This window comes from Akebia trifoliata, chromosome 7, assembly GCF_017979445.1.
Source record: "Akebia trifoliata isolate Shusen 1 chromosome 7, ASM1797944v1, whole genome shotgun sequence".
NCBI classification, from domain to species: domain Eukaryota; kingdom Viridiplantae; phylum Streptophyta; class Magnoliopsida; order Ranunculales; family Lardizabalaceae; genus Akebia; species Akebia trifoliata.
Window position 1 is genome coordinate 33,729,338 of NC_141381.1, and position 13,493 is coordinate 33,742,830.

The 13,493-nt window shown below is 33.6% G+C and overlaps 2 protein-coding genes across 2 annotated transcripts; both read left to right on the forward strand.

The window, feature by feature from the left end:
• The first annotated feature begins 1,468 nt into the window (after positions 1-1,468).
• Positions 1,469-4,279, forward strand: LOC147399303 (cytochrome P450 71B36-like). The gene is made up of 2 exons (XM_086448812.1): positions 1,469-2,423; positions 3,483-4,279. The coding sequence occupies exons 1-2, from the start codon at positions 1,518-1,520 to the stop codon at positions 4,089-4,091; spliced, it is 1,515 nt and encodes a 504-aa protein (XP_086304938.1). The 5' UTR covers positions 1,469-1,517; the 3' UTR covers positions 4,092-4,279.
• Positions 4,280-9,567: 5,288 nt separating this feature from the next.
• On the forward strand, positions 9,568-11,845 carry LOC147399304 (cytochrome P450 71B36-like). Its single transcript, XM_086449052.1, has 2 exons — positions 9,568-10,487; positions 11,184-11,845. The coding sequence occupies exons 1-2, from the start codon at positions 9,594-9,596 to the stop codon at positions 11,790-11,792; spliced, it is 1,503 nt and encodes a 500-aa protein (XP_086305178.1). The 5' UTR covers positions 9,568-9,593; the 3' UTR covers positions 11,793-11,845.
• The last annotated feature ends 1,648 nt before the right edge of the window (positions 11,846-13,493 follow it).

Genomic DNA, 13,493 nt, shown 5'->3' on the forward strand with positions numbered 1-13,493 from the left:
TTAAATATTTTTTAAAAAAATCTACATCTAAGCGTTCATACTTTTCTCCGTGAATCCATTTTTTCACTAAGATATTTTAGTTTATAAAAAGGAATAACATTTTAAAAACGGTAATATAGTCTTTTTATAATTTTTGACAGACGAAAAGTTTCAAGGGGTAAGATGAGCCCATTTGATAATTAAAGAGGAGGTAAGTGCACTTGTCAAAACATTAGGGGTTGACATAGAATTATGCCAAATTATAGGGGTTGATACTATGATTTACCCTAGAGTAAATTGTATTCAATATCACACTAAAGAGCAAATTTTTGGACCATGCAAGGATGGGCCAAGCTCATATCATTTTTAGGGAAAATTATTTAAAGGACTCTGATAGGGGGATTTTTTACTAAATAATCCCTAAGTTTTTGGTGATTTATGAATAATTCACTTGATAAATTTTTTTTTTCTTAATGGTACCTCATTGTTGGCCAGCTCACCACTTTTTATTTATGGTCGACATCAACATTTTTATTGTTTAAGCTCACCAAATTTTTATTGTTGAATTCAAATTTTTTTTAAAACTTATAGTAGTCGACAAGAAAAAGTGGTGAACCCTACGTGGTAACCTGACTTGTTAAAATAATTGAAACGGTGATGACATGAATGATGCATAATCATATCTTTTTCATATGCCACGTCAACATCACGACAGTTTTAGCAGGACAAGTTTATCGGGACTCTATTTAATTACACTCTATTATTGCCCCCATTGTTGAACTCGACATACACTTGACCTGGAAAGGTTTTATTTTTTACTAATAATTTCTTTTGTCTTTTACCTAAAAAAAGAAAATAAATAAATAATAATGCTGAAGATATGAGAGAGAAAATTTCTCTCCCTTATCCCTTTTCTACCCACATATTTATTTTTTAAGATTTCAAATCTTAAAAAAAATTGTTGGACTCACCTTAATTATCACACAATCCAACAAACAAACATCTGGATTTCACAAAAAATATTCTTATTAAAAAAAATCAATTAAAAACAATTATTTTTTAAATATGACCCATAATGTAGAAAATGGAGGATTAGAACACTCACATTTACAAATAAAATTTAATATAATAAATTAATTATTTTTTTTTAATTTCATATTATTTTATTCTCTACAATTTCATTTCATGAGATCATAATTTTAAATGTCAAAAGGTGATCAAATTTGAATTTTTTTTTTTTCATTATAAATAAAAGTGAGAAATTTTATTTTTAATTTTTTTAATAAATTATATACTTTCATGTTAATTAGCATAGGTCAAATCTGTCATATTATAGCATTCAAAAAATAACGATGGAATAACTTGTCAAATGAAATAATTTCTGGTACATTGAGAAAAATGTATTACAATCGATGGATGGTAAAAATAATAATCAAATATGGTAAATATTCCACAAAGGCGCCTAGTGAGGATTATATATAAGGGACCACTTATTCATAAAACTAGTTAACACCATTCTAATTTGGTTTCAGCACACAATGTCTCTGTGGCTTGTGCTGGTACTTGTATCTCTTCTTCTCTTTCCTCTGTTGTTGTTGTTGTTCACACAAAAGATCAAACAGGGAAATAGGCCTAAGCTTCCTCCTACACCTCCTAAGCTTCCCATCATAGGTAATTTGCACCAACTTGGTAAGTTACCTCATCGTTCTTTATGGAAACTCTCCAAACAATATGGCCCCATCATGCTTTTGCAATTCGGTTGTAAACCTACACTTATTGTCTCCTCATCTGAAATGGCAAGAGAAGTCTTGAAGACTCACGACCTTGACTTTTGCAGTAGACCTTCTCTTGTAGGCACAAAACGTCTTTCTTATAATTTCTTGGATATTGCTTTTGGTCCCTATGGTGATTATTGGAGGGAGATGCGTAAAATTTGTGTTCTCGAACTTTTTAGCATTAAGAGAGTGCAATCATTTGGGGTTGTAAGGGAAGAAGAGATTGCACTTATGGTTAACTCTATCTCCGAATCTTCTTCTTCTTCATCGTCGTCAAGTCCTATTAATCTCACCGAGAAGCTGTTTTCTCTCTCAGCCCATATTGTTAGTGGGATTGTCTTTGGTAAGAGCTATCAAAGAAAGGATTTTGATAATGCTAGATTTAGAGAAGTTATTGTTGAGGCCTTGAATATGATGGGTAATTCTTTTTATGCCGACTTTATTCCATATGTCGGGTGGATCATCGACGTGCTTACTGGACTCCATGGAAAGCTTGAGAAGTCTTTCCACGACTTAGACACTTTTTACCAGCATGTCATCGATGAGCATCTTGATCCCCAAAGAAAAAAACCCCAACATGAAGATCTCATAGATGTCTTGCTTGGATTAGAAAGGGATCAATGTGGTGAAATTCATCTCACTAAAGATCACATAAAGGCAATCCTCATGGTAAGCAGACTATCCTACTCTTTTGAGATGGATTTTATAATAAAAGCATACAGTTTGGCCAAATCCTAGGTGTTCAATTTTTATTTTTTATCTGATTGAACCTTCAATTTAAGAAACTGATGGATAGTTAAGAATGTAGATATTCTTATGATACTAGAAATATATTAAGGGACCTTCTAGGTTTAATCCCCTGCAAGCTTACCCAACTGTCTAAAATTATGTTTATCGATAACCATATCATTTTCTATTTATAGAAGTAGAAATAAGTTATGGATGATGGAGGTAAGTCAGATGCATTATAGTATACATATATATGAGTTGGGTTCCATGGACTCAATATATGACACAAGATTTTGATAGTGTAAACACAAAATCCAATGGATGAAACTTATCCTCGAGATAAGTATCATCAGGATATGTATAGTTGAGATACACATAAAATCTCAACTGTTGGATTTTGTGTTTACACAGCTAAGATCATGTGTCATTTCTTGAGTCATATTTGTTTAGTCAACTAAGCCCCCACCCTCTATATATATGGGTCGAGTTCGGGGGACATCTACAAATGGCAACTACTTTTACATCTCTCCAATTCCATCAATTTTACAAGATCCACAACATCTAGTGGTGTTGTAGAAAACATTGAAAAATTGGATGGCATCTGTGTGGTTGTGTAAAAATAGTTGTCAGTTTTAGATGTCTCCTACATATATGTATGTATATATGTGTATGGGAAGTGTTCGGAGGCCCTAAAGAGAGCCAAACATTGTGCCAAACTCTGTGCTCTCTTTAGGGCCTCTGAACGCCACCCTATATATATTGGTAAGCTTGTTTTAATACATTTAAACATTTTGTATGTGTATGTGATGTGGTTTGTCAATTCTTGTGTTGAAAGACGATTACAGAGACCTAATTCACTATTTATCATGTTGTTAAATCTTTCACCCTCGAAGCAATGAACCTTATCTCCATATTCTTTATTTATTTCATTCACTAGGATTCTAGATTTGACCTTCTATAAACTAAGATGTTTTTTTTAATATGTGGTGTTAATTTCAGAATATATTTCTTGGTGGAATAGACTCTAGTGCTGTTACAATGAACTGGGCAATGACAGAGCTGGCTAGAAATCCAAAAGCAATGAAAGAAGTGCAAGAAGAAATAAGAAATTGTGTTGGAAGGAAAGGAAAGGTGGAAGAAAGAGATCTTGATCAACTTCAATACCTCAAAATGGTGGTAAAGGAGACTCTAAGATTGCACCCTCCAGGGGTATTATTGATTACAAGAGAAAGTATGAACCACTGTAAGCTCAATGGATATGATGTGTACCCTGAAACAAGGGTACTAGTGAATGTATGGGCGATCGGGAGAAATCCTGAATATTGGGAGAACCCTGATGAGTTCATCCCAGAGAGGTTTATGAATAGCTCCATTGATTTTAAAGGACAAAATTTCGAGTACTTGCCATTCGGTGCTGGTCGAAGAGGTTGTCCCGCGATGGGCATGGGAATTGCCACGGTAGAGCTTGGACTCGCGAATCTCCTTTACTGTTTCGATTGGAAACTTCCCATTGGAATGAAAAAGGAAGACATAAACATGGATGAAATAGCTGGTCTTGTTGTACACAAGAAATATCCTCTTCATCTAGTGCCTATCAAGTATATATAATTGGCAATCAAAAGTTCAGACCATGAGTTAAACTGCATGTTTCTTCTTTTACATATATCAATAAAAGGTAGTCCTTGTCTCACACTTGGAAGTCACCTTAACCCAAGTTGGGAATGTATTTTTATAAGAGTGTATAATCATTTTCTCTCTATATGTAGTTTTACATGGTATCAGAGTTCTTAATCTTAGCAGATACTCGTGCACTAGTAGTGAAGGCAACCATCATTATCATCCGTGCATTGTTACTACACAATGGTTCTCAAGTGAAGCCTGAAATATCTAGTTGATAAGTCGAATGTACTGCCACCATTAATCACTCCTCTGTTTCCTTGGAGGAAAATAAAAGCTGAAGTTACAAGAACAACCAATTGGCAAAATCTCTAGTAATTGTTCTATAACTATCTCACCCAAGTTGTAGCCGACATCACAAACGAATCTCCATGACATTGCAACATACAGTAGGATTAAGCCAATCTTCAGCAATGTAACACTCGTATGTATTTTCATGTTTAATTTTCTATATCCCAGTAGAGTTGCTGCTGTGAATATTGATAAAACTCGAAGGCAACACCTGCTTTATTGTCTGGGTATCGAAAAGTAATTTTTTAATATAACAAGGTATGGTTCACTACCAAATAGGGTAAATGGATCAATTATGAAATTGGAAGGTGTTAGGCACCCTGTTCTTGATATCAAAATTGGTTTGTTTTACTAACATCCATTATCTTAATTTACACTGTCAAATTGACCTTAAACAAGTATCCAATTGCAAAGATTGGGTTAACTAACCAAATCATGTAAAGGTTGCTCCATTGTCATTATGTTCAAAATCATATCTTTTATTATTGAAAATGTGTTCAATAGTTGAATGTGACCAAATCATCTCAGCCGACTTTCTCTTTGTTTATAACATACTAGAGTTATTCCTACATTTTCTAAAATGTGTTTGTTTCTAATTTTGTTCTGTCATACTCTTTCCACTCATCCATTCCATATCCATATCTCACCTACACTCAATTTAGTAATAGGGCATGATGCTTCCTGATCTTCAAACCTTAAGTTCCATAAATCATTATTGTTCTTATTGAAAATTAAACTTTTAATATAGATCTAACTATAGAAATCAAATATTTCATAAGACAGGTATAAAAACATTGTTTTCCTGTGAAAATCAAAGTCACACTTGATGGTGTGAGGATCATGCACGTATCTTAACGTACCAAACCAACATAAAAATCAGAGAAGATAAACTACAACAAACTAATATCGAAATCAAGAGATTTAAACATGCATCAAGGGTTCCTGTGGATCCAAAGTTCAAGATAAAACAATGACATATTCACATACATATATGTGGTGGAGGAATTGCAAGTAAGACGGATCCTCCTCATGCAAGCAAGAATATAATCTCAAAGTTGGTGATAAACAAATTAAAAGACAAAAGAAAGAAATACCCGACTTGATCAAGAGTCATGAGTCATGACCATGCATGCAACCCATGGCTTAACTCGGAGGACCAACTTCGGAGAAATAAGAAAAAAGAATTGTAAGCCATAAAGAAAATCTGCAAGGTGCCACTCCAACGATATGCATCATCAATTGTCGCAAAGCAATATGTAAACATCTACACCGATATTAGTTTTATTAGTTGAACTTACTAACAGGGAAATAATGAGTACCATTTGATTATTAACGACACCATTGATGCTCATGGACTGATCACTTATAGAGCAGCTCCACTGGTCGATCCCCTCTTCTCTCAATAGGGAAGAAAAATCGAGTAAAAAAGTTTTAAAAGTATTTGTTGTAGTAGCCTCCTCTTCTCATATAAAAGTTACATTTATTACATAAATGTCATCTATTCAATTAAACACACATCATCTTACAACAAAAAAAAAATACTCTAAACTTACTTCCTTCAACACTGCAATGACGTGGCAGTGCACAGAATGCCATAGATTTTTTCCTCGACATACAAGGAAAAAAATATATGGTTCTTTGCACTCAACCACGTCAGCACAATGTTGAAAGAAGTCAATTCAGCATTTTCATATATATATATATATATATAGGGTCAGGTTCAAAGGACAATCATTTCTACACATATATAGACAACGTGTTTTGTCTTATATGGGCAAAAATGTTTGGAATGGACTGATTTTTTGTGAGGATGATCTCTGTGATGAGGAGATCATCCTTGCCAAAATCAGCTCATTATGAAACTTCTAGACCGTCCAATTTTTGTTGAAAAATTATAGACCATCCAATTTTTGTAAATCAATTTTGATGGGTTACAAGTTTTGGAATGAGATGATTTTTTCCAGGATGATCCCCTCATCACAGAGATCATCCTCACAAAAAATCAGTCCATTCCAAACATTTTTTCCCATATAAGACAAAACACGTTGTCTATATGTGTGTAGAAATGGTTGTCCTTTGAACCTGACCCACACATATATATATATATATATATATATATATATATATATATATAAATAAAATAAAAAAGATATGCTTTTGCCTAAAGATTAAATCAATGCTGCATATATTTTTTTGTCCTCTATTATCTCTCACTTTCTTTGATCTCTATTTTTTTTATTCGTCCAACTATTTGTTACCTAAAACTATTCAACTTCTTTAAAGCCCTCAATTTTTTTATATTAATAAATAGTGTAATTAATAAGGTAAGCGACACAAGTGTAAATAAATAGGTGATGGCATAACGCTACATTAAGATTTTTGGGATGTGAAAAATGTTGTGAATTATATTTGTATTTTTAAATATAGAGAAAAACTAAGTGAGAACATGATGCACAAGAATCTAAATATTCCATTGGGAGTGGTTTTCTCTCTTTCCCTTCTCAAATATAGGCAAGGAAGATGAATACAGACATTATTAATGGAGACACTAGTAGAGTCGAGTATCCAACCTCGCTTGAATTCTTATTAATTAATGTTAAATTATGGTTTTCTTTTTAGGCCATTTTATCCCTCTAATGATTTTGAAAGGTGGGTGATTTTAAGGGAGTTTATTTTTTTAATTTAATTTTTAGATGGAATTCTTTTTGTGACGCTTAATTTTTTGGGTGTTTTGTCCATGTTTAGACCAATCTATTTTTAGGTTTTTTTTTTTCCCATATGTACGGGGGCTTTGGGCTTTCTCAGCCTCCTTTTGGCTTTTTCTTCATTAATGAATTTTTTTACACATATCAAAAAAAAAACCAAAGGTGGGTTGTGTGCAATTGTGTATCGCGAGGAAACAAATATATGGCTCTTGCACATGACGTGGGGGAGTTTGTTAGAGGTAGGCCTTAAAACAAGTCGGATATGGGTGTGTCTATATCCATATCTAAATTTTTTTTATCTAATTCATATTCAGATTCGAATCTGACTCGGATCATACTAACTAAGATCATATCTAAATCATTTTATTTTTATTAAAATTATATCTGAATTCAATCCAACTGAATTTATTGATTTGGTCTGTCGGATCGGATAATGCCAACTCGTTTAAGATTATTTTAAATAAAATTACAAAAATGTGATTTGAACTCAAGACTTCTCAATTTTAAAGATAGGTCTAAACTACTACATCCAATTTTTGTTAGTTGATGAAAAATGATTTACAAAATATAAAAATACATCTTGCAAAGTAATATATCATTCGAATCTTGACGGATAACAGGATAGAATCGTATTCGACCCTAATCCGACTCTAGTTAAGGGACATCAACCCATATTCGAACCACATTTTAATTCGGATATACTTGATGAAATCAAATCCATTAAATTTGAATTCAGATCACTTGATTTTCGAATAAAATCCGTATCATTTTAAGCCCAAAAAAGATAGAAAATCGTTATTCTAAAATAAAATGAGATCTTCTCATGGTCATCTATGCTCGGTTGACCTCAGAAATAATAATCACATTCGATCTCCCCACGTAACCTATACCTATACTCAATCCTCTCTCTTTTTGTCTCTCTCTCTCAACTTGCCATTAGTTTATAAACAACCATGTTTTTCATTCTCTTACTCTGTCATCACACCACTTTCCATGTTTTGGCTAATTTTTTTTATTTGTTTTTTCATTATAATACCTGGTGGTTAGAGGTGTCAATCAATGTTTTTAAAAACGTTGGACCAAAAAAATTTACATAAATCAATTTCTTTGCACTAAATTTTCATTTATTAAAAAATTTAAAAATATGTAAACTTTTTTTCTTAAATTACTTTTATAAGAAGATACCATTTCAGATACCAGCAATTCGGTATCACGGTAAAAAGCAAATTTTTGGACCATGCAAAGATGGACCAAGCTCATATTGCTTTTAAGGCATATTTCCCCTTCCCCCAAACTTTAAAAAAATATATATATATATTACTTCTATTAAAAACACCAACTTTACTTATGATACACCATTCTTTGTGTAACCATGTTTAATTTCAAAAAGTTGGTATGTTGTAAGTAAAAGTTGTTGTGCCAATAGAAACTATGAAACATATGCATAAAGTGAAATTATTATTTAAAAATAGATTTAATGGTGTTTGTTTTATCAATTAATATCATTGTCATTTTGACAGTTAGATTTTATGTTAATTTGAGAACTTCTTTTAACAAACCAACTTTTACTTATAACATGCCAATTTATGTGTAGTTACGAAGACATTTATTTAATTTCAAAAGGATGCTGTGTTTTTAGTAAAATTTGATTTGCAAATAGGATCTCTCTAATTTAACAACCTATATATATATATAGAGAAGCGTTGTGGCAAACATTTTTAAAAATAGGAGTTAGAAGTTTCAGAATGGGCTATTTTTTGTGATGATGATTTCTATGGTGAAGATATCATCCTCATCAAAAATCAGCCCATTCTGAAACGAAAAAACAAGTTGAAGGATTGTGGACCATCAGATTTTTATAAATCACTTTTGATGAGGTTAGAAGTTTCGGAATGGGCTGATTTTTGGTGAGGTGGATCTCCTCATCATAGAGATCATCCTCACAAAATATCAGCCCATTTTGATACCTCTAACCCATACATTGAAAAAATGTTCGACTCTCTTTAGGGCCTCCGAACGCCACCCATATATATATTAATATAAATTAAAGTTCAAATCATCATGATCTCTAACTTTGATAATTGATGTTTTTATTTATTTATGATAATAAGGTAGAAAACAAGAAGAGCCGTGGGCCTCTCTTCTTTGGTCCTTGTTATTATTTTTTAACGGTATTATTGCCCTCGTTGTAGAACTGGACGAAAAAACAAACCTAAAGTAAATATGATGGAATAACTTGACAAATGATCTAATCCATGCGAGATAAATGTGTTGTACAATTTACAGGCGTTGGAAATAATAACCAAATTAATATGATAAATATTCCACACAAAGGCTGGCCACTTGTGACCTGTGAGGATTATATAAAGGAGACCACTTAATCATAAAACTCATCAAGAAAACTAGTTACACTGGTCTAATTTGCTTTCAACGCACCATGTCTTTGTGGCTTGTACTTGTTCCTCTTCTTCTCCTCCCTCTATTGTTGTTGTTGTTCACACAAAAGATCAAACAAGGAAATAGGCCTAACCTTCCTCCTACCCCTCCTAAACTTCCCATCATAGGTAACTTGCACCAAGTTGGTAAGTTGCCTCATCGTTCTTTATGGAACCTCTCCAAGCAATATGGTCCCATTATGCTTTTGCAATTTGGTGCTAAACCTACACTTATTGTCTCCTCATCTGAAATTGCAAGAGAAGTCTTGAAGACTCATGACCTTGACTTTTGTAGTAGACCTTCTCTTGTCGGCACAAAACGTCTTTCTTATAATTTCTTGGATATTGCTTTTCTTCCCTATAGTGATTATTGGAGGGAGATGCGTAAAATTTGTGTTCACCAACTTTTTAGCATTAAGAGAGTGCAATCATTTGGGTTTGTGAGGGAAGAAGAGGTTGCACTTATGATTAACTCTATCTACGAATCTTCTTTGTTGTCGTCAAGTCCTATTAATCTCTCCGAGAAACTATTTTCTCTCACAGCCCATATTGTAAGTGGGATTTCCTGCGGTAAGAGCTATCAAAGAAAGGATTTTGATAGTGCTAGATTTAGAGAAGTTGTTGTTGAGGCCTTGGACATGTTGGGTAATTCTTTTTATGCCGACTTTATTCCATATGTCGGGTGGATCATCGACGTGCTTACTGGACTCCATGGGAGGCTTGAGAAGTCTTTCCACGACTTAGACACTTTTTACCAGCATGTCATTGATGAGCATCTTGATCCCCAAAGAAAAAAACCTGAGCAGGAAGACGTCATAGATGTCTTGCTTGGATTAGAAAAGGATCAATGTGGTGAGATTCATCTCACTAAAGACCACATAAAGGCAATCCTCATGGTAAGCAGACTATCCTACTCTTTTGAGATTTTATATCAAATCTTAGGTGTTCAATTTTTTATTTTTTATTTTATATCTAAGAGATCCTTCAATTTAACAAACTGTTGGATGGTTAAGAATATATGATACTCTTATGATACTAGAAATATATTAAGGGACCTTCTAGTTTTAGTTCCCTACATGCATACCCAACAGTCTAAAATTATATCTATTGATAGTCATGATGAATGCACACGGTCAATCATACATGGTCTGTACACAAGTGACATGACAAGGGCACAGAACCATAGATCTTTTTCTTCAGGATACACAAGGAAAAAGATCTGTGGTTCTGTGCCCTTGCCACATCAGGCACGTACAGACCGTGCGCATTCATCATTGTTCTTATTGATAATCATAGAGATCATCCTCACAAAAAATCAGCCCATTCCGAAACTTTTAGTCATATAGGACAACATTTTGGCTGTCAAACGCTACCCTCTATATATATAATCCTTTTTTAAATACATTGTAACATTTTGTATGTGTATGTGATGTGCTTTGTCAAATCTTGTGTTAAAGGATGATTACAGAGAACTAATCCACCATTTATTATGTTGTTAAATCCTTCACCCATGAAACAATGCACCTTATCTCCATATTCTTAAACATTTATAAACTAAGATCCTTTTTTTTTATATGTTGTGTTAATTTCAGAATATATTTCTTGGTGGAATAGACTCTAGTGCTGTTACAATGGTCTGGGCAATGACTGAGCTGGTTAGAAATCCAAAAGCAATGAAAGAAGTGCAAGAAGAAATAAGAAATTGTGTTGGAAAGAAAGGGAAGGTGGAAGAAAGAGATCTTGATAACCTTCAATACCTCAAAATGGTGGTAAAGGAGACTCTAAGATTGCACCCTCCAGGGTCACTATTGATTACAAGAGAAAGTATGAATCACTGTAAGATCAATGGTTATGATGTGTACCCAGAAACAAGGGTACTAGTGAATGCATGGGCCATTGGGAGAAATCCTGAATATTGGGAGAACCCTGATGATTTCATCCCAGAGAGGTTTATGAGTAGCTCTATTGATTTTAGAGGACAAAACTTTGAGTACTTGCCATTCGGTTCTGGTAGAAGAGGTTGTCCTGGGATAGTCATGGGAATTGCCTCAGTAGAGCTTGCACTCGCGAATCTCCTTTATTGTTTCGATTGGAAACTTCCCATTGGAATGAGAAAGGAAGACATAAGCATGGATGAAGCAGCTGGTCTTGTTGTACACAAGAAATCTCCTCTTTATCTAGTGCCTATCAAGTATATATAATTGGCATTCCACGGTTCAGACCATGAGCTGAAGTCCTCTTCTTTTACATATATATATATATATTCAGTAGTTGCTTGTATGTTTTTCAAATATTATTATAAGAATGTATAATCATGTTCTCTATGTATTTGGTACTGTAAAATGTTATTTTTACCGTTCTTATGGGAGTTGTTATTATCCGATCCACAATTTATTAGTTTTACATGGTATATGTATCAGAGTTCTTAATCTTAGCGGATACTCGTGCACTAGCACTGATGGCAACCTATTATGTTGAAACCTAACCCCATCACTAATGATTACCATCATCATTTTCAAATTACACAGCCGACGTCATTATCATCCGTGCATCAATATTACAACACAAACGCATCCCCACAACCCTCGATGACCATCACTCTCATCTTCACCGCTCTAGTCAAGCCTAACGGGGTTATCAAAAAAAAGTGAAGCCTGGCATATCTAGTTGATAAGTGAAATGCACCGTCACCATTAATCACTCCTATGTTTCCTCGGAGGAAAATAAAAGCTGAAGTTACAATAATGACCAATTGGCAAAATCGCTAGTAATTGTTCTATAACCATCTCACCCAAGTCGTAGCCCACACGACAAATTGTTGTGACTAGGATCTCATGCCATACAGGAAAACCCAATTATTGAAATTAATTCTTTCTAACACTAAAGCAATCAATTTCAACAACCAAACTCCAAGAATGTGTTGCAAAGCAAATATAAGTAATAGTAAAGAAAGTAGAGAAAAGAACACAACTATAACATAAGATATACGTGGTTCACCCATAATGAGGCTACATCTACGGGCAAGTCGACAAATAGAAATTTACAACTCAAGGAAGAAATTACAAGTATAGATGTTTATACTTACTTTCAACTCTCACGTGAATCCCACCAAATCTCTATATCCAACTCTAGTTAGAATCCAAATAAAGAAATCGATCTTACTCTCGTTGTCAAAGGCCCTTGACTACATGCAATGTGAAGATCACCCTCAAGAACCTTGAGCATTTAGGTTTTACAAGAAAAAAAAGAAATACATACATAGAGACTCGATGTTTTTTCATTCTCTAACAAAAAGAAAATCCCATTTTATGAACAACAACTACCATCTAGGAATCCTTTTTGTTTCTCATAAACTAATGAAATTACGTTACCCAAAATACCCTTAGACATAACCCATTAACTTTAAGAAACAAAAGAATGGTGATTTATATCACCAAACCCAAACAAACGAATCTCCATAACATTGCAATAGTGGATATAGGTGCAACACAATGATAATTTTATCATTTATAAACCAGAGGATTAAGCCAATCTTCAGCAATGTAACACTCATATGAATTTTCATGTTTTGTCGTCTATATCCCAATAGAATTGCTGCTGTGAATGTACGAAGGGGTCCAAAATTCTAGGTGTAGGTGTCTATTCTACCTTTCCACTAGAGGGAATAGTAATAATATGCGAAGGCACCACTAGTTTTATTGTCTATGAATTGAAAGATGATTTTGAAATGTGACAAGGTATGGTTTGCAATCAAATAAGGTAAAATGATCAATTAAGCACACGATTCAAGATATCAAAATTTGTTTGTTTAACTAACATCAATGAACTTTACACTGTAAAATTGAACTTAAACAAGTATGCAATTGCAAATATTTGGGTTAGCTAACAAAATCATGTTTCTC

Coding starts and splice junctions, on each gene's coding strand:
- LOC147399304 (XM_086449052.1), top strand. CDS start 9,594: ATGTCTTTGTGGCTTGTACTTGTTCCTCTTCTTCTCCTCCCTCTATTG. Junction 10,488..11,183: donor ACATAAAGGCAATCCTCATG/GTAAGCAGACTA, acceptor TGTTAATTTCAG/AATATATTTCTTGGTGGAAT.
- LOC147399303 (XM_086448812.1), top strand. CDS start 1,518: ATGTCTCTGTGGCTTGTGCTGGTACTTGTATCTCTTCTTCTCTTTCCT. Junction 2,424..3,482: donor ACATAAAGGCAATCCTCATG/GTAAGCAGACTA, acceptor TGTTAATTTCAG/AATATATTTCTTGGTGGAAT.